At 33.5% G+C, this 27,324-nt stretch overlaps 1 protein-coding gene across 13 annotated transcripts in view; it reads right to left on the bottom strand.

Annotated features, from left to right (window-relative positions):
* Golga4 (golgin A4) overlaps positions 1-27,324 on the bottom strand; it is a 96,689-nt gene that overhangs the window by 21,473 nt on the left and 47,892 nt on the right. For 6 of the 13 annotated variants that reach the window (XR_013434352.1, XM_078038148.1, XM_078038150.1 and 3 more), the window contains 7 exons: positions 24,370-24,390; positions 18,393-18,571; positions 14,213-14,344; positions 12,048-12,203; positions 6,211-10,451; positions 5,551-5,672; positions 4,904-5,082 (listed from right to left, as the gene is read on the bottom strand). Coding sequence is in view for 11 of the 13 variants with exons in the window: in XM_078038148.1 (XP_077894274.1) it covers positions 4,904-5,082; positions 5,551-5,672; positions 6,211-10,451; positions 12,048-12,203; positions 14,213-14,344; positions 18,393-18,571; positions 24,370-24,390 (5,030 nt within the window). In the remaining 2 variants the exon portion in view is untranslated. The remainder of the gene's footprint in view (positions 1-4,903; positions 5,083-5,550; positions 5,673-6,210; positions 10,452-12,047; positions 12,204-14,212; positions 14,345-18,392; positions 18,572-24,369; positions 24,391-27,324) is intronic. The other 7 variants (XM_040290006.2, XM_021732202.3, XM_005317356.5 and 4 more) reach the window with 3 other exon arrangements.

Consider the following 27,324-nt stretch of genomic DNA (forward strand, 5'->3'; position numbering starts at 1 on the left):
TTAAAAACTAAAATAAAGTAGCTATTTTTATACATAGCACTGTCCATCCAGCTGGCAACTTAACTGATCTAAAGAAATTGTGGGGGAAAAAAATAAAATAAAGAAAGACGTTATGGAATTTTGTTTTGTTTTTTTTCCTACTTCCTTTGGATAGGCTGTATAACTCAACAGTTGGTCTTCTGTCCTAGACTGGCAAATTTACAAGCACATCTTCTACACATCTGCCCCCAAACCACATTAGGGGTTCCTGAGGGTACAATGTACAATTAAAATCTGTCCTTGAAAAAAAAAAAAAAGCTACTATTTTGATGATAATCAATGTAAGGTCTCCATTTGCCTAAACTTTGCAAAAACTAGACATGGTTAAATTAGAAAAAGTAATATGTGACTTTTTGACTCAAAGAATCTACTTAGAAAATTTGGCACAGAAATCATTTTCTCTTCAGTTTTGACAGCCTTGGTAATAGGATGTTGCCAGTCCTTACATTCCTTCATCTGTCTTGGCAATTGCTGTGATTTACTATCCAAAGTAATCCAGATCTTTCCTCAATCTTATAAATCTTGCAATAACCTTTATGCTAAAAGAACATTTGGAATTAGAATATTGATCTGACTTGAATAATAAAGACAATTGTTTGCTGACTAAGGAACTAAACAGGAAAAACAACCACAGACAGGTATCTGATTTAACAGATGCTGACTTTCCAGAAACATTCTCTAAGACAAAAAAACAGACGGTTAGGTCCCATGGCACAAAATAAGGCAATGTGATCCATAAGACACTTGGACAATCTAATTTCCAATACTACTTGTCATGAAATTTTCTCTAGTAGTTGAAAAAAACAAATACCTTCTCTCAACATCAGCAAAATTGAAATCTCTGGTCGCTAGCCTGCTTATATATTGCCCCACCAAGGCAAACCTTAACCAGGCCTCCACATCTAAAACACCATCAACCAGAGTTATTGTAAAAATATTAGTGTCCTCAGTTCTGGTTTACTTTTTTTATTTTACTCTGACATATCGCTCATGGCTGTCTGTGTCAATGTGGTTCAGACTTATTTGAAAAGAATACCTCCATAGCTACTTATTCAGCTAAGCCCAGATTTTAATATGACAATTGGCACTTCCTTTGATAACTGTAGGACATCAACCTAAGGCAAGCCCTCTAAGAATTAGGAAAGAATCCTTTATGAATTATTTCTAATTTAGTAAATAGTTCTGGTGCTGGGATTATAGCTCAGTGATAGAGTGTGTCTCTGGCATGTGTGAAGCCTTGGAATCATAGAATCACACCCGCATGCGTACACACACACACACACACACACACACACACACATACACACACCAGTTCTGTAAATTTTTTTTTATAAATGCTTGTTAGTCTTCTTTACAATAAAAAAAGATGAATGTATGCAATTTTCATTAGATACCATTTTTAAATATACTTTTTGTATTATTTTTATCTTTTAGCAATGTGAATGTTGTTCAATATTTTCCCAAATAAAAGTTAAATTAAAAACATTTTTTTAAAAATCTTAAAGAATTGGGAACATGAGAAAATGAAGAACAAGCTAAAGTTGAGTTTAGCTGGCATACACTGATCACTGGGACAATGGGGAGCCATTAGACTTATTTAGGAGGTGAAGGAATATGATTATTCTTTTGCTGCAAGATAGAAAATAAAATTGTAAGAATGTATGAATATATCAGAGGGGAAAATAAAAAGATAAGTAGAAAGGAGATCAGATAAGAAATTAAAACAATAGACTAGACTAGTTGAAAGATGGCAGCCCAGACTGGTAGCAGCAGTAGAGCTGAGAGAACAACAACATGGAATATAATTAAAGGAAAAAATCATATCCTAAGAGCCTGTTGTATTTGGGATATTGGGCTGGCAATGAAAGCAGATGCCTACCCTAATAAATACACGGATGCTTATGTGTGAGAGACTTAGGAAGGTGGAACCAAGGATGAAAAACAGTTCCTAGTTTATTCAAATAGGCAATGATAAGTATGTTACCTAAGATGGCAGGAAAAATAAAATCTCTCTGTGCTCAAATTTTAATAAATAACAATTTAACAGATAAGAATTATTTTAATCAATAACAAAATGTAGCCTTCTATAAAGTCATCACTGAGATAAATCATCAATCTTTCAGAAGGGGAAAAATATAGTATTAGATAATACATACAAATCCCATACAAATTTTCAACCTGAAAATTTTTTAAATGGAAGAATGGTAGAGAATAGACCTCAGAATAAAAGCAATATGGTGTTTACTGAGAATTGCTAATATCTCCTCCTTATTACTTACATTTTTTAAAAATTTAAGATGAATATATATTTTGGATGCATATCTAAGTGTATATTACAACTAGCTACCAGAAACCACAGAATTGTGGTTATAAACACTCGAAATACACTAGTTCAAACTGAGATAAAATATGAAGAATTAAAAAATGCACGTATATAGCTGGATGCGTTGTTAATATACACCTGTATTCCTAGAGACTCAGAAAGCTGAAACAGGAAGATAAGTAGTTCAAGGCCAGCCTGGGAAAGTTAATAAGAACCTATCTCAAAAATAAAAACTAGAAATGGGTTGGAGATAAAGCTTAGAGGAAGAACACCCCTGGATTCAATTCCAAGTAATGTTTAAAAAAAAAAAAAAAGGAAGGGAGGAAGGAAGGGAGGGAGGGAGGGAGGAAAAGAGTGAGTATACATAAATTTATATAAATACATACACATACCTTGGTACATTTGGGGAGTGGTTTCAGGACAACCCTCTCCCATACCTCTTTCCATATACCTTAAATCACTTCTAAGTTGCTTATAATCCTAATACAAATTCCAAGTAAATAGAAGTTATATTGTATTGGTTAGGGACTAATAACAAGAAAAAAATCCATACATGTTCAGTTCAGACATAAATTTTCTGAAATATTTTTGATCAGTAGTTAGCTAAATCCAGGTTTAACAGAACCCATGGATAATATGAAGGCCTACTGCATGTAAATTTTATATCAAGTACAAGTTGAAATGAAAATATTTCAGTTATACTGTTAGTTAACATACACTATTAAAATAAAGTTGCTTTTTAAAAATATAGCTACTAGAAAACTTTATAGTATGGTTCACAGTATATTTTTAATGGACAGCGTTGGTCTAGGATACAGGAAGGAAATTAAACAGAGTCCACCCCATTCCCTTACCCATTCTTCATTTTCTGCCCACTTGCTCTATTATTTTAAACCTGATTCATGAAGACTATTTTCCTAGTCTCCCTAATATACACTTCATCTTCAAGGAGGGACCAAGACAAAAGGTGTACATCACGTGTCTCCTTGCTCTGTTATTCCTTTACCTAAAGAGGTACGTCATGACCCTTGCAAAGTTTACCATCTGCTACCCCACGCATCCAGTCAGAAGTAGTTCACCAAAAGGAACTACAGAGGTGTGGCAAAGCTTCTCCCCTGCAGTTGAAGTCCCCTGGCTTAACTGCTCATCAAAGTTCCTTTCTTAAGGAGAAGTCTTTATTTATGAAATATGTGAAGCTAATGAAGAATATGCTCTAGCACTCACTCTGTCATTTTTAAGGAAATCATTTAACTACACTAAATTTGCTTTTCCTTCTGCAAAAACAAAAACAGATATAACAAATTAAAATTAAAAAAAACCAGAAGACAGAACTAAACTAGCTGTATTTTATCTTCCAATTTCAACATTCTCTAAGCATTCAAGCATATTATTTTTTTTAACTTAGTACATACATACTCTGGAAATATTAAAAATGTAAAATTATTTAAATCTTTATTCTGAAACCATTTCCCAAATATACCAAGGTATATGTGTGTATTTATATAAATTTATGTACACTCATGTTCTCCCTTTCTTTTTTTCAACATTATTTAAATCTAAATCTTTCATATTAAAATTTAAAACTAAAAATTATAGAAAGAGCATTTATAGACATGTGTCATATATTGGAATTTCAGTCATTTCAATTATATTAGCAATAATTATATCCTCTGTTCTAAGATCAGACATCTACTGCTAACACAGTTGAGACATGATTTTCTGATTTTGCATTTTAATCATAAAATGGCTCTTGGAGTATAGAAAAATAAAGTTTGGAGCAACAGAGTAACTAAAAGATATGTAACTCAATTGAAACGAATTTACAGTTTAATATTTATATTTAGTTTAAAAACTTTCTTGGGATCCAAAGTATTCACTAGCATTCAGGGATTAAACCCAGGGGCCCTCTACCACCGAGCTAAATTCCCAGCCCTTAATTTTTTATTTGAGACAGGTCCTTACTAAGTTGCCTAGGCTAGCCTTAAACTTGGGATCCTCTTGCCTCAGCCTCCTGAGTAGCTGGGGTTATAGGAGTACACCACGATGCCAAGCTCATGGCTTATCTTCATGGCTACAGTACCATTAATGAAATAAGTATTTTGAACTAAACTTCCACTAAATATGAAACATTTAGCTGATACTCTGTTTCTCCCCCCATCTTTTTTTTTTTTTTCCCTTTGATACCAAGAAAAACTCTTCAAATGAATAAGAATTGAGTAAAGTTAACTGGCTTGCCCAGAAGATCCCATGTAAGCAGCCCCATTCAAAACACACTAACTGTCCCATTACTAAAGACTTTACTCAAATACAGGCTCTGCAATCTTAGTATAGTTCTCTTACAGTTCTGTCTGAATCTATGAGGAAGAAGGAAAAGAAGATTCCTTTTTCCCCTTAGAAACTCACGGTTGCTTCAATACTAGCAAGTGGGCTGTACCGACTAGAGCAGAATCTGATTAGGAAACTACAGTACTGGCAGAAATCAATTAGACTTTAAATCTACATATTAATTTGGGTAATATTATAAAAAACCTTCAATTTTACCATGAAATCTATTATACTAAATTTCAAATGAGAAAGAAAATAAGGTACATCAAGGATTTCTTCATATCTTTTGGCTGTTCTTTTTAGATCATCATCTTTCTCTGCAATTTTTTTATGTAACTGATTTGTCTCTTCTCGATGGCTTTCCAAAAGTTCAGCTTCTACCTCCTGGGCCTTATCTAATAGATAAAGAGAGATATATACAAGAAAACACATTAGTCAAGAGTAACTACCTATATCCAAATTTCAGTAAAAATTCTCGCTTCCAATTATTTTTGCTAAAATTCAATTTAGTGTGAACATTACAAGATGTTAAATGAGACAACCAGCCCAACAAATGATCAAAATGATCAAAAATTATCAAATGATCAAAAGAACCCTGTAAGAACTGAGCATAAGTACAAGGTCATTATTAGCTAAAACTTTAGGATTCTTTCACCCACTCCTCCCTGTCAAGGCAAGTCACTGCCAGGTACAGGTAAAAGAACTTTCTAGAGAAACTAATAGAGAATTTTGGGGGGTAAAGACCATTTTTCCCCCAGTTTAATGACTTACAGCACTTACCATAACTGCAAAAAAGAATAATCTTAAATTATAGCATCTGCTGATTTTGATTTGTTCCTCACTGAATTTAAAATTATACTTACTGATCGTTTCTTTTATGGTCATTTCCAGCTCCTGCTCCTTTTGTGCCAGCTGAGTATTAAACTCTCTCATCAGCTGTTTTAATGTGGAATTGTGCTTCAACTCAAGATCTTCCTGTTCCTGCCTGAATAAAAAAATAAAAATTGAAAGGTTTACCTGCTGCCAACAAAATGAACAAGTTGCAAAGTTACCTGGTCTTCAAAACAGTACAAATAGGATGATATTACTAACATGAAAACAATTCTTATGGTGTGTGTGCATGTGTGCGTATGTGTGTCCAGATACAGAAAATTTCTGGAAGGATATACAAACTATGATTACCTCTCTAGGGAGTGGTTGATTGGAGAATTTTTTTCTTTTCCATTTGAATTTCTACCAACACATCTACGTTACATATAATAATGTTACAATTAAAAATAATAAACCAAAAATAAAATAATTATTTGTATGTATATCTAATAATTATGATCTTACACTCTTCCCCCAAATGGACATGAATAACACTTGCCCTAATTTGTTTTGTATTTCTCCTCGGTATTTAAGTTATTAGACTTTTGTTTAACACTCTGGTAGGGAAATACTCAAATAACTTAAAAATAACTATATTAGGCACAGGAAAAAAAGGATACTTAATTAAGGAAGAGTACAGAAATAAAACATACTTGATTTTCTCTTCCATTTCTTGTTCACATTCTTTCTTTAATATGTCCAATTCTTGCTGATGTTCCTTTCTCAACATCCGAAGGTCTTTCTGCAATCTAATGATCTCCTTGCCCAGTTTCTGTTTTTCCCGCTCTGCTCCTGCTAATTTAAACTCCAGGTCATTGTGTACGGCTTCCACGTTACCAAGCAACTGGGGTTGGACCACATGTGATGTGGATTTTTCTTCAGTATTGTCTTCCAAAACTTCAGTGGGTTTATTTTTTCCATCCATCTGTTGTTGTAAAGCCTGTAATTTTTCATATTTTAAGGTTAACTCTTCCATTTCAACTCTATGTGCTTCCTTCTCTCTTACTAAGCAGGAATCCAGCTCTTTTATCTTTTGCTCCAAGGTCTGACAGGTTACTTCCTGCTCCTGTTGGGTTTTCTGGACACCATCAGCCACGTTTTCCCAGTTTTGCTTTGTCTCTACATTATTTTTACCTCCCTCTTCTTCCACATGCTGGGACATTATTGAGGGATATTTCTTTTTTTCCTCAAGTTCCTCCTGAAGATGATCTATTACAATTTGATATTCATGTTGCTTTGCTTCAGCACTTTCTAACTTTAATAAGAGCTCCTGGTACTTACACTGCATTTCAGAGTAAGATGTAATTGCCTCTTCTTTTTCCTGCTCTAGTCTCTTCAACAGCTTTTCTTTTTCTGTTAGATTTCCTTGTAAAACACTAAGTTTTTCTTCATATGCCTTTTGCACACAGCCTTGGGAATCTGTTTCTTCTTGCTCAGCAGAAGCAGCCACATGTTTGGCTGAGCTGGATATAATTGATGTTTCTGATTGGGGAGGACTTTCCATTGACTTAAGTTTCTCTTCCAAAATATGAACTTCCCTTTCTCTTTCTTGCAATTTTGTGTTTAGCTCACTCAGATGGCTTTCTGTACCTTTTTTATATTGTTGTTCTTTCTCTTCCATTTGAGACAACAACTGTTTCTTGATAGCGGCAATTTTTTGCTCAGCTTTCTTCTTCAGTTCTGCTAGTTTTGCAGCACTTTCTAACTCAAGTCTATCTTCCAATGCCTTTAACTCATCTTCTTTGCTTTTCACACATGAATTCACATGTTCTATTTCTTGCTTCTTAATTTCAAGCTCAGCTTCCATCGAAGACATTTGCTTTTCAAGTCTTAAAGCCTTTTCCTCAGCTTCTTTAATTCTGTTGTCCTTTTCTTCTCCTAACTCTTCAAAGTGTTGAAGTTGCTGAACCAATTCTTTTTGTTCAACATCTTTTTGTTGATTGTAATTTGTAAGAACTTCATGTAAAGACTCAATTTCAATTGTTTTCTGAGTAATATGGTCCTCTAATTCCACAATCCTTGCTGTTTGAGTCTTTAATTCAGTCTCTAAATTACACTCCTTTTTCTCCATCTTGCTCATCTTGTCTTCCATTTCACCCCTTAAACATTCATATCTTTTATTTTGTTCATCCAAGTCTTCCTTCAATACATTTATCTGCTCATCCTTTTCATTAGTTTCCTTTGTTTTTAACTCAAACTGCATCTTCAATTCTTTAATAGTGTCTTGATGCTGCATAAGTTTTGACTGAGCTTTTTTCTTCCATTCTGAGAATTTGTTGGACCAGTGATCCACCTGCTCAAGAGCAGACATTTTCTCTTTACTCAGGGTATCAACTTTTAAAGACAAATCTTGTATCTGATCCTGTAATTCACACTGCTGCTTGTTATACTGCTCAGTGAGAGATGAAATGGCTGCTTCTTTTTCAGTTAGGCTGATACTATTCTGAAGTTGAGTGTTTAAATCAGTTAGTTGTTTACTAAGACTGCTGATCTCAGATTTTTTTTCTGTAAGCTCTTCTTTCATCAGTGTGACAGCATTGATGTTTTCAGATAACTCTTTCTTTAACTGTGTGATACAAGACTCCTTTTCAGAGGCAGCCTGCTGCTGATTGCCTCCTTCCTTCTGTAAGGCTTCTTTTTCTGTCACAAGTCCTTCAATATCAGCCTTCATGCTCTTAATTTGATTTTCTTTTTCTTCTAGCTGATGGGTAGCCTGTTGAAAAGAACTATTCAGTGCATTTTGTTCTTGTGTTAGCTGTGTAAGTTGTGCTTCCAATTCAGAAACTCTGCAGGTTTTCATTAGCAGGGCCTCCTTAACTTTAGTTGTGTGGTGTTGACAGAGGGAAATCCTAGAAAGAAGGGCATTAATTTTACTACTACTAATGTTGATTAGCTCATTTGTTTTAGCTTCCAATAGAGCTTCAGTTTTCTTAGAGTAATCGTCTAGCTGAAATGCTAGTTCCTCAGATAATGTTTTGAATTCCATGCTTTTGTCTTCTAGGCTTTTCTTACAGTTTTCATGTAAAGATCTCAAACTCAGAAATTCCTCATCCATAATTTTCAACTTGTCTGTTAACTCAGAAACCTTAAGGTTCTCTTTTTCTGCTAGCATTTTCAGTTCAACTAGCTGCTCTTGAAGAATAGTATTTTCCTTCAGAGAAAGATTCAAGTCAACCTCCAGCTTTTCAAGTTGTGCTTTCAGTTTAGTTTCATTTTGTGAGAGAGAGGTCATATGAACAGACTTTTGCTTTAACTGTTCCTGTAATTCATTTAATGTAGTATCCTGCTTAACACCTTCTTCCTTCAGCCATGTTATTTCCTTGTTCATCTCTTCTTTTTCACACCCAAATATGAGGACCTTTTGCTTCAGTTCTGCTATTTCTTGTTCTTTCTCTTGTAACTGGATTTCATGTTTTTCCTGAAGTTCTTCAGCTTGCTGATTAAGTTTCTTTTCCCAGCTTGATATGACATCACTGAGTTCTCGCCTGTGCGCCTCAGTGAGACTCTCTATTTGCTCCTTTTGATTTGTTTCCAGTCTTGATACTGCATCATTGATTCCAGCTGAGTTAGCCTGTGCCATTTCCAACATTTTCACATTGAACTGTTTTTCTTTCTGACTAAGTTCTAGAACAGTATTTTCAAGCTCTTTTTTAAGTTTGGCTTCCTGATCAGACAATTTTTTCTTTAATGTCTCTTGCATCTCCTTTGCTTTCTGCTTAATTTTTTCCATCTTTTTTTCTTGATTTTTAAATTTGTTTTCATATTCCTCGTGCAAAATACTAATACTGTCCTCCTTGGCTGACAACTTCTGTTTGAGAATCTCAATTTCTTTGCTCTGTCCTTCTTTCATTTGTAAAATTATATGTTCCTTTTCCATCAAAATTTGATTTGTCTGTTCCTGCTCAATGTTACTATCCTTAAGTTGGGACTCATAGAGTTGGGTTAAAGATTTTATTTTTTCCTCCATTTCACTACGTTGTTTTTCAAGCTGCTGCATTAAGTCCTGCACCTGGGTTTTTTGAGTATCTAACTCGGTACAAACATCTTTATTTTGTGTTTCAACTTCAGCTACCTTTTTGGTAAGAAGAATTTTTTCTGTTTCCAAATCCAGCAACTTCTGCTGCAACTGAGCCAACTGCTCCTCATATGCTTTTGCCTGTTCACATGTGGTACTCTGGTGTGACTGGAAAAGATTCAGCTTAGCAGATGCCTCTTGGAGTTCTCCCTCAGACCTTTTAATATCTGCCTCTAAATTTTCTACATGAGCTTGATGCTCTTTCAAGTGCTTGTCCTTTTCTTTCAAGAGAAGCTCCAGTTGATTAATTTGATCTTTCAATGCCTTCTCCGTTCTCTGGATAGACATTTCTTGTTCTTTAATCATAGTATCAACTTGCTGCTGGTGATGATTTTTCTGTTCATTCAGCTTGGCTTCTAAGTCTTGCTTCATTTTATCAGCTTGATCCCTTAGATCAGAAAGTTCCTCTTCTAGCTGGTGACGAGCTTTTAATACCTCTGACAATTCAGAAGATAATGATTCTAGCTCTGTTTGCTTCACATCAAGCTTTTCTAAAGTCTTTTCATTCATCTCTTCTATGTGGGCCTGGAAAAGAATCTCTTTGTCTTTCAATAGTGTTTCTTTTTCTTGTTCATATGTTTCTCTAAGTTTTTCCATTTCAGTCTGATGCTGTTGCTTTAAGACTTGGAGTCTTTCAGACCAAAGGTTATCCTGCTGATGCTGCAGACTCTCCAGTTCTGTCTTGTGTTTTTCAACCAAGACTGTAATTTCTTTATTGTGCTTATTTTTTTCAGCTTCCCAATGAACAGCTAAATCTTCTGACTGATTTTTGTTTTCTTGTAAGCTTTTCTCCAGAGAACTTTCCAATTCAAGAATTCTCTGTCAATGAAAATGAACATATTTTTACTAAAGTACATATTAGCTTATGAGCAATGATACCCAGACATGATGTCTACTACTTATTTAAAAGACTAAAATTTAGATAAATAATGTTACATATCATACCAAACACAAAAAGACAATGTGTGCTCAATTACTAAAGGAATCATAAAACGAAGAAAAGATTCTATTTTTTTACAAAATCCATAATTCCAGATTTTTTTTTCCTACTTGCTTGGGTAACTATTTAAATTACCTCTCTTTTCAAGAATATTCTAATGGGTGGTCAAAAAAGAAATAATCACAAACAGATAGTAGTAACTTCTGATCAGAAAATCAAAAGAAATCAGAATTTTTTCCCCTCTGCATATTTAAGGCCTACAATAGTATTTTATTATTTCTAAAATTTAATTTTGGAAGAAAAATAATTTATTTTATTTTTTATCACAAAAATTATTATTTAGGAGGTTTTCATCTGTTTTAAAAAGGAGGTACTTTTTACCAAAGACTACCAATATTCATGAAAACATCAATCTTTACTGAAAGAAAAAGAGCTAAGTAAAGCAGAGCCATGGAATGTCAAAGCTGAAAACATCCTGAAGAATTACCAGATTCAATCTCTTCAGGTGACTGGTAAGAAAATTAAGGCACAATCAATTTACAAAACTAGCAAGTGTAAGATCTAGTCCTCTTCAGTGCCCATTTCACTCCACCATGCCACCTTTTATAAAGGTTGGTAATGAAAAAGTAAAGAACAGTTTAGAATGATGGGTAAGAAATGTGACTATCTTACTAATTCAGAGAAAATGGCTAAAAAAAGTTTAACCTTAGTATGTTTTCAAAATAGGAAACATATTTCAAATACTGCTGAAAGAAAAGGTCACTAAGCTTTAAAAATATGCACAATGAAACAGTGGTAGAGCACTCACTTGGTTAGAACATACGAGACCCTGGGTTCAATTCTATGCACCACATAAAAAAAATTAATAAAGGTATTGTGTCCAGCTACAGCAAATAAATAAATAAATAAACAAACAAATAAATAAATAAATCGTACAAATATATTCATTATAGGATTATGTTAACTTGGAAAAACTTAAAATGCAAAAACAAGATATTGAGGCAAGGGAACTGTGACATAAGCTGAGAATAAACTGTATTTAGGACACAGCATGAGGTGAAGCTGGACAAGCAGGAAGAGAGCAGGGCAAGTGCTGCCTACACAGTGAGGCCACTTCCTAGAGAGCAAGGGTAAGTAAGCACTGGAGCAAAGAAGCTGTGGAACCTGAGTGCTCAGAGGCAGAGTATGCGGCTGACAGAAACACAGCCAGCTAAAGATAAAAACAGAAGCACCAGGTAGCAAACATAAAGCACAGAGCCCGAAGCAATCCCATGAACAGCTCTCACCATCTAAAAATGAAGTGCAAGTATACATACACATAACCCAGTAAAACAAAAGCTTCTCTGAAATCTTATATTGCTATTGTCTAGCACTTTCTCTCAGCTATTTGAAATGTGGTGCCTGTTTGAAAAAACACAAATTATTTTATACAAATAATTTCACAGCTCTAGAATCTGTATATTATTTAAGCTTACGGTTTTGTAAGTCTCTGCTTCTTGCTGAAGGTCCCGAAGTTTATTTTCACTGTCTATGAGGATTGCTTTTTTCTGTAACTCTAATTCTTCCAAGGCCAAAGATTCTTGCTGCTCTTTTTCTTGGGTGATCTTCAAATATTCTGATTGACTCTTTTCCTGTGCCAAAAATAATTAAGACCATCTTAAACCCACATTCCCAAAGTAGTTCCACAGGAATCATGCATTTCAGTTGATCTGCACCCAGCCCTGTGAGGTAGGCAATACCATCTCTCGTCTTCTCTGCAGAAATGGCACTTTGGCTTTTCCAGTGTGGTCTGGCTGATCTTTGCCACAATTATTATTAATATGAAAAATTTTCTTCCAGGAACACCACTATGTCTCCTATTTTTCCACTACTTAAAATGTTTTACAAAGAACTGCTAACTATGAAGGGCCACATAATTGTTGCTGTCTTTTCTGCACTTGAAATTGGTATTTCAACACTGTCTAAAAACTAGATTTTAAGTTAATGTGGTCTGTGAGAAATACCTCATTATAATAGGGTACCTCACTTGGAAAACCAAATCAAAATCAGATGACTTGTGAATATATGGATAAGAACAAGGAAATCTCTTTAAAACAAGATTTCAGATTATCTAGGCTCTTTTGCCCCCTCAACTCTGAGAATTTTCTCTATTTCTCTTGATTACATATCAACAATCATACGAAAGGTTTTTACTATTTTGAGAAGAAAAGCTCTAGAGAGTACTTTTTAACATAGGTTAGCACATTAAAAGCTAATTTCTTGAATAAACTTCAGTTATAAGTATATTTATCTATACCTGTTGCTTAGGAATAGGCTGCCAACAGCAGTACGGTGAAGGACACTGTTGTAAGCAATGATTTTGTACCATTATATGAGTAGATTGATAAGAAAATAACATACCATATTGTTTAGTGTAAACTATATTTTAAATGCATTTCTTATAAAAATGCTTATAAAAATAAAAGAAGAAATTTTTAAAGTCTACTGAATCAAGAAAGGGGCAAGCAGACTTGTGTCCATGTTTTGCTTTATTTGGAATATATCTGAATATATCAGTTCTTAGAAGTCAATATTAGCAATGGCCAATTATTAAGGCCTAGTGCCTGCAAAGGTCAACTACTTAGGCTGAAAAAGCATAGTGGGGCCTGATGAAATAATTTTAGAGTCATTCCCAGTTTCATTTATGTCCTACTTTGTTCCTCAATTCCCTGCCCCTATTTTTAATTTATGCTGTCTTGTTATACTTTCAATATTCTTATAAACTGCTTGAATTCCTTTCTGAACTAACAAATAACACAAATATGTCTTCATTCTTTGTATAACCACATACTAATTTCCCTAACCTCAGCCAATTGTACTATAAATTTACAAGTTTATTTGCCCCATAGAGCAGATTAGAAAACTTATCACCTTAGTTCATGAATCACTACTGTTGGAAATTCTCAAAATCTCTGACCCAATTAAGAAATCAATGTACAAAGGAAGGAGATTAAAATTTTAAATACTATTTCTTCATGCTTTCACAATGAACTCATTTTAAAAGTATACATACTATTTTAAGGATAATAACTTTATATAAAAACTACATTTTTTTGCATTAACACTTTTTATGGTAACTTACATAAAAGGCTTTAACAATTGAAGAAAAAAAATTTTAACTATACTATTTCAACAAGGCTTTTCCAGTTATTGCTTTTGTCAGTTCAGTCTGTTTTTAAATTTTAACTTATTTTTTAAACATCATGTGGATTGAACATTGTCTCCTTTTTAAAAAGCAATTCAGACAAAACTTTGGTACACTGGGTCAGTTAAGTTTTCAAACATTCTTCCTGAAGTCACTACTTCAATTAATCTCCTTTTCTTCCTCCTAATTACAGCCTACTGCTAGAGTGGAAGGGCTGGATAAACATACCCAAACAAACAAACTGACTGATGACAGCTTGGTAAATGAATACATTTGTTTTACTATAATACTAAGCTAAGGAGTTCTGATAGCTTTTTTTGCCTACCTCCTATCTTCTCTGCATACCCAAAGGTCAAGGGTACCAGTAGTCTGAAATTAAGCTGAGACAGGAGCAGGGGATATCAACTCTTTAACTCTGTGACGTTTACTGATAGCAAAAACAAAATAGAAACTTACAAGGGCTACTTTCATTTGCTCCTGTAATTCCTTTTCTCGGGTCTCAAACTTTTTCATCAATTCCTGCTGTTTGCTGGCCAGCTCATTTTCATGCTGCTTCTGCAGTTTAGCAATTTGTTCTTCATTGGATTTCTGAAAATCCACCAAGAAGATAAAGTGAAAATACCCAGAATAAAATAAGTAACTCCACAACTGAATAATACTTAATTATAGTTTAATCAAGCTAATTAAAAGGAAAAATTCTCTATACAGATCAAAGTTACTAAAGCCATGACAGTTAAAAAATAAACTAGGCATGGTGGCCTGTGCCTATGGTCCCTGCACTTGGGAAGCTGAGGCAGACAGATCACTTGAGACCAGCTTGGGCAACACAGCAAGACCCCACCGAAAAGAACAAAAAGAAAAAGGGAAAGGAGATTTTTAAAAAAGAAAAGAAAGAAAGAAAACCCAGTAATCCTTTTTTCTTAGTTTAAGAGTGCTGATGCAAGAGATAGAGTTCTATGGGGTTGAAACCTCATTTCCACAACTTGTCAGGAAGTTCCCCAGAACAAGAAAGCATATGGGGGATGAGGGGTCAGTTATGTTCTCAGAGAGGGCACTGCTTTGTGGCTGCACCAATCTGATTACGCTCGCTTTCTAGTTATTGGGCTTAGCTGGGCACAGTGGCACATTTCTGTAATCTCGGTGGCTCAACAGGCTGAGATCGGAGGATCTTGGGTTCAAAGCCAGCCTCGGCATTGGCAAAGTGCTAAGCTTCTCAGTGAGATCTGTCTCTAAATAAAATATAAATTAGGGCTGGGGATGTTGCTCAGTGGTTGAGTTCCCTTAAGTTCAATCCCTGGTACAAAAAAAAAAAAAAAAAGAGTTACTGTCCTTGTTCTTGCTTGGAGGATTCATTAGACAAAATAAATATGCAAAATATAGGCAATACTCTTCAAAAAAAAATAAGAGTAATTAAGGAAGACTACCAAGTAGTAGGACATACTATAAAACTAGAGTAAACACAGTAGTGCAATACCAGTACATGACCAAAGCAACAGAATAGCACAGAGAATCCAGAAAAAAAGACTCAATTTATTAATCTACTTAGTATGCAATGAAGATATACCATGGCATATCAGAAGGTAAGGGGTGAATTATTAAATAAATAATTTGGAAACTACTTGGTAGACATCTGGAAAAAGTTTAAGTTGGATCTCTACCTCACTCCTCACACCAAATAAATTTCAATTGGACCAAACAGGTAATTCTTAAAACAATGAAAGCATCAAAGTGCCGCAAGAAAAAAATAGGATTAAAAAATAGGATCTTAAGGCTGGGATTGTGGCTCAGCAGTAGAGCATTCGCCTAGCACATGCAAGGCCCTGTGTTCGATTCTCAGCACCATATAAAAACACAATAAAGATATTGTGTCCAACTACAACTAAAAAATAAATAATTTTTAAAAATAGGATCTCATAATTGAACATGTGTTTCTCTTTTTGTGTTCTGTTTTGTTTTGTTTGGCAGTGCTGGGATCCAATATAGGGCTTTGCATATGCTAAGTGCTCTACAACTGAGCTATATGCCCAGCCCTGTGTTTTTAAACAGAGTAAAAATCCAGATAGCATTTAAGGAAAAGACTAATAAATTCAACTACTATGAAAAGAAAACTTCTTGGCCCAAAATTTTTAAAATAATAATTAAAAAATAAAAAAGCCAAAGAAACAAAAACAAATCATCAATAAAGCCAACAATAAACTGAGATTACGTGGATAAAAGCACCTTATATCTAAAGGCCTAATTCCCACCAACAGTAAAGAGTTTCTACAACTCTGTAAGTAAAGACTAACATGTTGCCAACAACAACAACAAAACCAAGTCTAGGATTTAGTCAAGCAATTCAAAGATAAAAACTACAAATTCCTTATAAAAATATATACTGGTAAAGATCATATATTTATCATACTGGTAAGATTTATACACATCAGAACTACAAAGAGCCAGGCCTGGTAGTGCACACCTATAATCTAGCTACTCAGGAGTCTGAGGCAAGAAGGATCACAAGTTTGAGGCCAGTCTTGGCAACTTAGAGAGATCCTGTCTCAAAATATGTGGCTCAGTAGTAGAGTAACCCTGGGTTCAATCCCCAGTATCAAAACAACAACAACAAAACCCTTATAATAATATCCCTTTTTTTAAGTTTGTAAGCTTGGAAAGAGAAAAATAAGATAATACCATCTTTGTGACCAGGGAAGACATTTGGTATGTAAGACTGTCTAAACTGTACTCTACGTAACTCTAGCAACCAGGCAATAATTACAAATGCACATAATCTTTTCCTAAGTAATATTCTACTTCTAATAATTTATCCTAATGAAATACACATGTAAGCAAATATGTATAAGGATAACCACAATTTCCAACAGCAAAATCTGAACTATCTAAACATCTAAAAGGAGACAATTAAATTATGGAAATCATACAATGAACTCAAACAGTCTTTAAAACAGATGTGGGGGGCATCATTATCAGTTATCAACAAATAAGGTACAATCTCCTAGACAGATTATTAAGTGAAAAGGCAAAACAGAACAGTTTACACAACACAGCATTTTTGTATCAAAAAATAATAAAGAGTAGATTATTAAACAACAAGGAAATTATATGCAGAGAATATCTCTGAGAAGTATATTCAAAAAGAAAACAGTTTATCTTTGGAAAAACTAAGAGGTTAAAATGGAGGGAAATCTTTTTTCACTATATAGTTTTTAATCCTTTGGTTTTCATAACACAGCTATATTAGTATCTTTCAAAATAATTTATATATTATTATGTTGTTATATTCCATGGTAAAATTAAAATTAGCATATCATATGACCATTCAAAAGATTAAGATATAAGCAAACAGTTATAGTCAATGTCTTGTATTTCAAATAATTAGTCACAATTAATTTCTACCTTGAAATTCAAGTGTAGTTCATCAGAAGGTTTAGAAAACATGAAAATTATATAACTGGCTACTCTCCATATCTCTATGCACAATATAACTACATATATAATAAATAAAACCAAAGAAACCTTGCCCAAGTTGTAAAAACACACACTGCAACTCTAAAATCCAAGCCTCACCTATTGAGATCTGTAATTTATCTTAAGCCATTTTAGAGGCTATAATCAAATATCAAGAATGAAAATGAGGAGTCAGCAAAGGAACAGGATAAAGAGTCAACAAAGGCAAACATGACAGGAGGAAAAACAGGCAAAACTAGACCAGAAAAAAAATGTATAGAAAAGGGAACTGGAGGCAGGCAATGTTATGGTATTTACATGTTTGCATTTCTGAGAAACTGGAAATCTTGGGATTCTGAAAATTCATCAGTTTCTAAAAGAAATTTTCAAAACACTAACAATTTTGAAAATGAGGTCAGTCTACCTATACATAAATATATATTGTAGTACTAGGGATGGAACCCAGGGCCTCACACAAGCTAGGCAAGTACCTACCGCTGAACTATATCTCCAAGCCCCCATCTTTTTTAGATTTTGAGACAAGATCTCACAAAGTTCCCAAGCTGACCTTAAATTTCTGGTCCTCCTGTCCCAATTTTCCAAGTAGCTGGGATTACGTGCATGAGACACCATACCATACAGACATCTATATTTTTAAGAGCAACCAGGACATTAATAATTATCCTTCAAGGGGCTAAAGATGTAACTCAATGGTAAGACATGTGCTAAGCATGAGTGACACCCTGGGTTGAATCCCCAGTACTGCATAAATGAACAAATAAATAATGATTCTTCAAAACATTTTAAACAACCTACTTTCAATAACTTACTCTCTCATTCCCTGAAGCACACACACACACCTTCTCAACCAAGTTCTGCAAAAGATACTCTATTCAATCAGTCAAGCAGCCTACCTTCAAGGAGCTTAAAGTAAAAAAGCCAGGGAAGGCACAACTCAGTTCATAACACAGCCCACTAGAGAGACAGCAAAGCTTAAAAGGATCCAGATAAGTACTTAAGTATTAAATTTATTTCTCTATCAAAGCACTTTTTTACTATATTCTGAACATAAAATGGTCAAGGTCTGAAAATACAAATTAATTCTTCCCTATAGTCAAAAACGTAGGCCAAACATCAGACTTAAATTTAAAAATTGTTATAGCTCATTTCAATACTGAATTATTCTTACTTTCATTATGTCAACAACTTCCTGTTTCACCCGGCTTAATTCCTGTTGAAGGCTGATGCGTTCCTCCTCACTTGTTTTTTCAATAGCTTTTATTTGTTCATCCATTTCTGCCTTCATTTTTCTCCGTGCCTCCTCTGTTTTTTGGGCTGTGCTCAAAGCTTTTTCAAGTTCCTCAAAAGCTATAATGAAAAGAGCAGAACACAAGTATCTCAAGAAATACTATCATTAAGCTAAAGTGTTTTGCATTCAATTTATGGAAACTAAGAGCAGCTGTAGCAGGACAGGTTAAAAGACACATAGTTATTCTAAGCCAAGAAATATTTCTGAGCTATTCACAAAGCCACAAGAATTATTCAGTCATTGAAACCTATTTTCACTGAGTTCTGGATTAGGTTAAAACTGCTTATGTAGACTAAGCTCAGAAGTTTGAAAAAATTATATTTTAAAGATTCCCCACGCACCTCACCAGTGTCCTTGTGGAGAACAAATTAAAAGAAACAAAATGTGTTCCTACTTCTATATTATATAATTTCAAGTACTTTCTTACTTGTTATAGTTTTAAATTTATCTTATCATTAGTAATTACATAACACTATTATATTCTAGTACATTTTTATGAATGAATAAATGATTCTTTGGCAAATCTTATGTGCAAAGTCTTAACCATATAACAAAAGAGCAGGGTAGGGGGAGATGCTTCTTTTTAAAAACAAGGACTGGGTGAGTAACATATTTAAACAATATACTTTTGAGAAGAAGCTCACTACTTTTACAAGTTTAAAACTAGGGCTCTTTTTGGTTGACTAGAAAAAAATTTATTTGATTCAATAGTACCAAAAAAGCACTACCAGCAGATAGGTAGTTCTTAAGTGAGATAAAAAACTCAGGTCCTAACAGGCATAGTGGCGCACACCTGTAATTCCAGGGATTGGGGTCACTGAAGCAGGAGGATGGAGAGTTCAAAGCCAGACTCAGCAACCATGCAAGGCCCTAAACAACTCAGTGAGACCCTGTCTCTAAATAAAATATTAAAAAAGAACTGGGAATGTGGCTTGGTGGTTAAGCGCCCTTGGGTTCAATCCCTGGTACCTAAAAAAAGAGAAAGAAATCCCAGGTGCTGCAGAAATCATCATCATCATCTTAGCTAGAGTAAAAAGATCTTTAAGGAAGCCAAATAGATTACATAGCATTTAACAAAATTAGATGGGATAGGTACAAAACTTGGGTAACTTGAACTCCAAAATGTATACATGTGTATGATTATATTTGTATATATATGCATGTACATGTCTGTGCATACATGTGTGTTGTGAATATATATTCAGGCATACATAAACACACTTTATTTGCATAATGACACTCTGTGAAAAATTCTACTGTACTGTCATCCTAGATTACTTCTTTTAGTCATCACAGAATAGAAGTTCCCAGACCTCCCACTACATAGAGATAGACTATAAACCAAACTCAAGTATTCAGAAAGGGTTTTCAATCTCATGGAGAAACATGTTCAGAGGACACAATTCATTGATATATGCAATATTTTCACTTCCAGTTTTGTAAGAAATGTGGGAACTTCAATGTAGGGCATTCATGGGGAAAAAGGGCCTTTTACTAAAAGGGCTTGGCTTAACAGTGGCTTGGGCAAAGACACTACATGCCTAAAGACAAATATCTATCCCAAAGCATTTTTTAAATGGTAAATTTCATCAGATACAGAAAAAGGAGATAATAACTGGAAACACAACTTAGTGTTCACCAGTTTACAAAAATAACTCTTATGACAACCATAAATCTTTGATATAAAAGCCAAATCTATCCAATTCATTCATTTTACATATCCAAAGTATAAAGCAATGCTAAATAAGGTCTAAATTTCAAAGAGATTAACTGAAATCATTTTTCAAGATTCCCAGTCTAAATTTACTGCCATGTACCTGCAAACACCATGATCATAATCTTTAGAAATAAATTAAATGTTGGAAAGGAAAATACTTAAAGAAAAATTTTTGCTTTATAGTTAAGTTTGCCCCATAATTTCTAGTATCAATTATACAAAAATAATTGACTGCTTGCTACTAACATGAAATGTTTCCTCACTTAAAAATTAGTCAAGTTGGGGCTGGGAATGTGGCTCAAGTGATAACACACTCGCCTGGCATGCGCGGGGTGCTGGGTTCGATCCTCAGCACCACATAAAAATAAAAAAAAAAAAAGATGTTGTGTCCACCGAAACTAAAAAATAAATATTAAAAATTCTCTCTCTATTTAAAAAAAAATCAGACAAGTCAAATGACTGATTATGAGAAAGATTCTATAACAAGAGTACTTATTGCTCAGTTTGTGCTGATGACTTTTGGAATAACAAAAAAACTTGGAAAAGTAATGACAAATATTTTGTAATGGTTAGATGTCATCAGTACATTTTCATTCAATAAGTCAAACTGTATCTTTGCTTTCTAAGTACATCACAGAAACACCTTAAATCAGACTCTGGAGAATTTTAAGATAGTTTTGATTACCTTCCAAAGTATAAATAAAAAACTTTGGTCAATTAAGCAAAATAAAACAAAACTTTATATAGTGAATAACAAGTAAATTTTCTGTTTTAATTTCAGAATCAAATACAGCATAAAACTAAATAGCCTGGCAATGTGGCTCAGTGTTAGAACACTTGCCTAGCGGCGCTTGGGTTAATCCTTATCACCACAAAAATCACTCAATCAATCAATCCAAAAAACTAAATGTGATATTCTCACCTTTCAAACAAAAAGTCCATGCCATAAATTCCTATTTAGATATAGAATTTTCTACTAAATAAGTTTTCTAAACACAAGCAGTAAATCTTGGAATATTTTGATATCATATTCTAATTTTAGTGTTTAATCATTAAAACACTTTCCCTAAGTCACCTTATTATCTACTATATAATGGTTAAAGGAGAACAAATTTCACTTCATAGTTTTTATCATCTAAATTTAACTTTCTGTATGTTATGTCAGAGAACCAAATAATTTCCCACCTAGAAAGAAACCTCTGAAATCTTTAACTCAATATCCTTATTCAAATGAATTTCTGGTACCTCCAAATTTTCCCTCAGATGATAAATAAATTTAAAATAAGACTTGATGGTAGGCTTCCAATTCTCAGCTAAATGCAACATGTTATTCCTCTGACAAAAAAAAAACCAACTTACTGGTTTCTAGCTTTACCGTGATTTAAGGAAATAGCAAGTAAGGCCTCCCCAAATTAAAGCATGCTACATATATCCTCATATATAAAACATATTTCAAACCCATTATGGATTCTACGCTGCATCACAAATGAAACTACTTCCACACAGAAAGTCAGCCTCCATCTGTGAATCCCATTTCAATGTCTGAGGAGGATAACTGAGAAAGTTCACTTATTAACCAGCAGAAGTATCTCACCTTCTCATCCTGCAACCACCAGACACAAAGTAGAATCTACAGCCTGTAACACTCTACAAGTGAACTGCTACTCTTTCCAAAGTGAAAATATGTTAGGACTGTAATATAAGTACCAAAGAAATATGTTCTGAATGTCTACAGAATTCACCTTTCAATTACCAACAAAAAAGGAAGGCATGCATCAACTGCAGCTGACGAGTCAGCCAACATGCAAGAGTAAGCAGGGAAAACTATGGGCAAGACACATACTGAACAGACAGGAAGGCTAAGCACAAACTGCTGTGGAATGTTGCAAGAACACACTGTGTTCTTCCAAAGCAAAATTCAATGTATCTCAGGCAATTTTTATTTAAACAACAACAACAAAAAGTTGGAAAATACTTCTAGACAAAAACTTAATCAATGTTAATTATGGTCCTCTATCAGTTAAATAAAATGCAGGGGAGGACTTTTATTGCTAACTCCCCATTTTCACTTCAGGTGGGGTTCACTCAAATCCTTGGGAATTATAAAAATGGACGAATGCTCACTTTAAATTTAAACAAGAAGTTGGCAATTTACAGCTCAATAATCTAACAATTCATTCATGGAATATGAACTGGATATTTACTATTCACCAGGTTAGGTTTATGTACACACAGAAAATATTTCCCAAAAAGGTAGCTGAACTAGTGAAGGAGGAAGGGAATTAAAAGAAGAAATTCTTAAATCAAGCTAGAAAGAATGTAGCATCGTTTTTACCACTCTACCACCTTTTCTACTTTTCATCATGAGCATCCTAATCAATCATAATAACAAATGACAGAATTTTGTGGTTCCACATAGCATTATTGTTTTGATGCTCTGACCTAGAGTATACCTACAATATGGCTAATAGGACCCACTTCAACTTCTATTGCAGGAAATAAACAAAGATGAGTAGTGTGGAAAGACTGCCAATCTCTAGATTAACTGCTAATTTTATGTCTAATGACATAAAAAATAACCCAGTACCTTTATCCTAGCAAAAAAAAAAAAAAAAAAAAAAAACAAGCAAACAAAAAACCCCTGCTAAAAGCATGTGGCATTAGGCTTTAAAAAACACAGGCATTACCATAAAATAAATAAAATGCAAATTAAAAGAAAAAGGAAAAAAAATTTATTAGAATTCCCACCCACTCATCAAGCCTCTTTTGTGAGTTTAAAAAAAAACTAGAGTAGCAGTTCTCAGTGCATGTTCCAAAGATCCTAGGGCCCTGGGAACCTTTTAGAGGATCTATGAGGTCCTCCTTTTTCCAAATACATATCTGTGTAGAGTAGATTTTCTCCATGTGCTTCAACCAAAGTAATGTAGGTTGAATGTAGAAACATGCATGAAAATCCAGCTGTGTTCTATTAAACCAAACAAAGCAATATATAAAAATGCAAAACAAGGTCCTTCTTCATACTATATTTTATCTTGGAAAATATAGGTATATTTTATAAAAATATTTATGCTAACATGTAATAGGTTTATAACAGCTTCTTTAAATATTTTTTAGTGTCAATGGACCTTTATTTATTTATGTGATGCTGAGAATCGAATCCAGTGCTTCACACATGCTAAACAAGCGCCATACGGCTGAGCCACAACCCCAGCCCCTATAGCTCCTATTTTTAAATGGATTAGACTTTTTAGATTTTTACTTTAATTAGTAATACAAAAAATATCAATATATAAAGCCCACATATATATAGCTCTTTGGTATAGCTCTCTGGTATTACAATAAGTTTTAAAAACGTAAAATGGTCTCTAAAATAAAATAGTTTGAAAACTACTGTGCTACAGTCTATATAAATAAAAATAAATACTACCACCCAGTAGCATAACCCAGACAACACAATACTTATATATAATTGGGGGCTTTATAAACTTAATAAGCACCACATTTGCAATGAAAATCTACTTTTTGAGGTCAATTTTCAAAATATATAACAAGATTCATTCTATTCATTATGCTTTGACCTTCAAAAAAGTTGCAGATGTATGGCTCAGTGGTAGAGCACTTGCCAAGTATGTATGAGGCATTGGGTTCGATCCTTAGCATCACATTTAAAAAATAAAGTTATTGTGTCCATCTACAACTCAAAATATTTTTTAAAAGCTGCAGATCTATCCAAATTTTCATGTATTCCTTAGATAGAAATTTATCAAATACCTTAAAAACATTAAGCAAATGTTAAAAAAAATTGGACTAAAATAAAGCTAAATAAATTTAATTAAATTGGAGATAAGATCCTACGCTCCCAGAGAACTGTGTTCTTCCAGTTGCTGATGCTTTCCACTAATAGTCGTGTTGCCCAGGACATAAATGCCTTTAAAATGCATTGAAAATAATAAATTTTTCCATCAAATAATCATTTAGTGCCAAAATATGTATATATTACTTATCTAACATGGCACACTTAAAATCTAATTCATACCTTTTTTTTTTTTGCCTGAGACACATGGAATTTTTTTTAAAGCTTATTCTAAATACCCATGATAAGGAGGAAAAGAAAAGGGGAGGAAAAAAAACAGCCCTTACCCCAGTCCTGTTCATACAAGGCTTGGGAAAGGCACCATGATTCACTTATTGGCATGTGTGGATGCACAAAAATAAGATGTTTTGTGAGACTTAAGACTCCAAGAAAACTATGTCACATAAATTATCAGAAACAAAGTACTTAAATACACATAATTTTAGTTTGTCATATAAAATGCATAAATCTTACACATTATTTAAATATATAAACTTTTAATGGGTCTGCTTCAAACTTGAAACAAATATGTTCAATTGAATGTCTCTGATATGTCAAGCCTAGACTACACAAATGATGGAAAGCTTATTTCCTGCACAAACACAACATGACAATAAAAAAAAGCAAAGAATGAGTTAATCCAAGTTTTTCAATGCATATAAAACACAACTTCACAAAGACAATTTACATGAAAGGAAACAAGAACTTATGAAAGTTAACATATTTTAGACTTTCCTAATTTAAGCAGAATATTTTATTCATTTTGCCTAATTGTAGACAAGAGCTTTTTAAATTTAACACTGTTACGTTGATTCCTTTTTGTAATGGCTGCTTAAAGTGCTTGAAGGTAACTAAGAAAACAGACTAAAATTCTAGGGGTAAGACTTATCCTAAGAAGAAATTTTAAAACCTAGAATAAGCTATATCACAGCATTATTGTATTATTCATAAAAGCAAAAATACAAAACAATTTAGGCATGGATCAATAAAAACATGGTTACCAAGTAAATAATGTGCTACTCTTTGACACAGCCATTAAAATGTGTTAATACCTTAACAATATTTAGAAGTATTCCTAACATAATGGTACATGGTGGCATAAAGAACATACAAATTATATTATTATAATAACATTAAAATATGTACTGGTTAAAGGACTACATGAGGTGTGTGCCAAAACAGTGGTGGGCTTTCATATTCCCTATTTTCCAAACTTTTGGAAAGATAACTGTATTAATAATTAGTCAACTATCCCTACCTTCCATGTTGGTCAACACATAAACACCACTCTCACAGAACAGCCAAAATGCACTGTGACATTTAATAGCATTAACATTCTACATTAGCACTGAATGAAGATATAATTTTCAAGATGAAAAGAAATATTTCCTTGCACCTAAAACAGCATTATACACTAAAGCTAAATCATCAGATTTCTCCAAGTTTAAAATCTCGTTACTAATAGAGATGATCATCTTGAACAGTTGTAGTAAGGTGTTTATAACAGATATGTTTTTCATTTTATCAAGTACTATACTACCATATTCTTGAAAATATTCCTAACATTTCTACTAAAAAGTATACTACTTAAGTACTAGAGGTTGATAGAACATGTGGAAGTCCAGATTCGTGTCATTTGTGAATAATTCATGCAAAAATTATTCTTTGTAAAATCAGAGACATTCAGATTTCCTGCATTCTATAACACAGAGGAGGCATCATGGTTTATCTAGAAAAAAAATGTGATAGCACATAGATTGAAGTAAAGTAGCAGGGAATGTTCTTTAGTGAATTTTGACATCCAGAATAAGCAATTCAAGAGTTATCTATTAATATCCACATATCAAGAACTATTAACAATATCAGAACTACATTTTTTTTTACAGTTTAAAATGCATGAGAAGGATTTGTTTTCTTTGATAACAAAAATTTATTTAACTTAGACACAGCTAGTTATAAAATCCTAACAACAGCAAATCATGTTAATGTTCCCTTTACATGGCCAACTCTTAGTGTTTAGCTTCTAAACTTTAAATTCCAAGAGATTTTACTCAGAAAAAGAAAAATATCTAATCAAAGCAAATGCATGCTCCAAAAGCCAGATGATATTCACAGAGTATAGAAACTCTACTTCCTTTACATGGACTTTTTTCTTATGTTAAGTACATAACTGAAATTTTTCTTTCATAGCATGTACACTTTGTATTTGAACGGAGAACCATTTTCTATTTGGAAAGTTCTGTTTATCTAAGACCACTAGATGAAATGCAGCTTATGTGCAAAACTAGTTTTCAGTATAGATTTTAAAATGTGGAACGAGTCCATTACGACTTTCATAGCCCTCTATAATTATGATTACAAGTATATGTGTTAAAAGTATCTATCAAAACATTTATAACTGTGTTATTTAGAGACTTTGCAAAGTAAATGTATGTATTAAATAATTTAAATCTTGGCTGGAGATGTAGCTCAGTGGTAAGGCACTCAAGTGCAAGGCCCTGAGTTTGATCCCCAGTACCACACACACATAAAAAAATAATAACAATAATGAAAATTAAAATCTTTTAATACTTATTTTTGCTATTTTGACAAAACAGAAAAGTTTCTTAACTTATAGGCTAGCAAATATTAATGAAAATTTTTTAGTTTTTAGTTTTGAGGCTTGGGGTTGTAACTCAGCAGTAGAGTATATGCTTAGCACACATGAGGCCCTAGATTCATACCTAGCACTAAGAGGGAAAAAAAAGTGTGTGTGTGTGGTTGGTGTGTGTGTGTGTGTGTGTGTGTGTGTGTGTGTGTGTATACACATGTACACATACACATATATATTTATGAAAATCACATTTAAAGACAAAATACATCTGTGTTTCAGAGAAGGATCAAAGGTTGTATAATTAAAGATTTGTTTGAAATATTATCTAAAACAATTTTATCCTCATGTGAATAAACTGTATATTTTATGTACCTTTTTAAATATTATAGTTATTCTTCATTTCCTACCTCCTTATAAAGTATACCCCAATTTAAAAAGAAAATTGAATTCCCTGACCAACATTATTTCCTTTGACTGGTTACAATAGTCAACAAAAAGCAGTCATAAAAATGGGAAGGCTTTATTTAAAGAAAAGCTGAAACTACGCGCTGGGTTTTCTGTTTGCAGAAAATAAACATGTTTCACAATGTCCCATGAGGTTTCAGAGACTGTATTCTGAAAGAAGATGTCTATTACCTCTTTTCAAGAG

This window comes from Ictidomys tridecemlineatus, chromosome 2, assembly GCF_052094955.1.
Source record: "Ictidomys tridecemlineatus isolate mIctTri1 chromosome 2, mIctTri1.hap1, whole genome shotgun sequence".
Taxonomy (NCBI): domain Eukaryota; kingdom Metazoa; phylum Chordata; class Mammalia; order Rodentia; family Sciuridae; genus Ictidomys; species Ictidomys tridecemlineatus.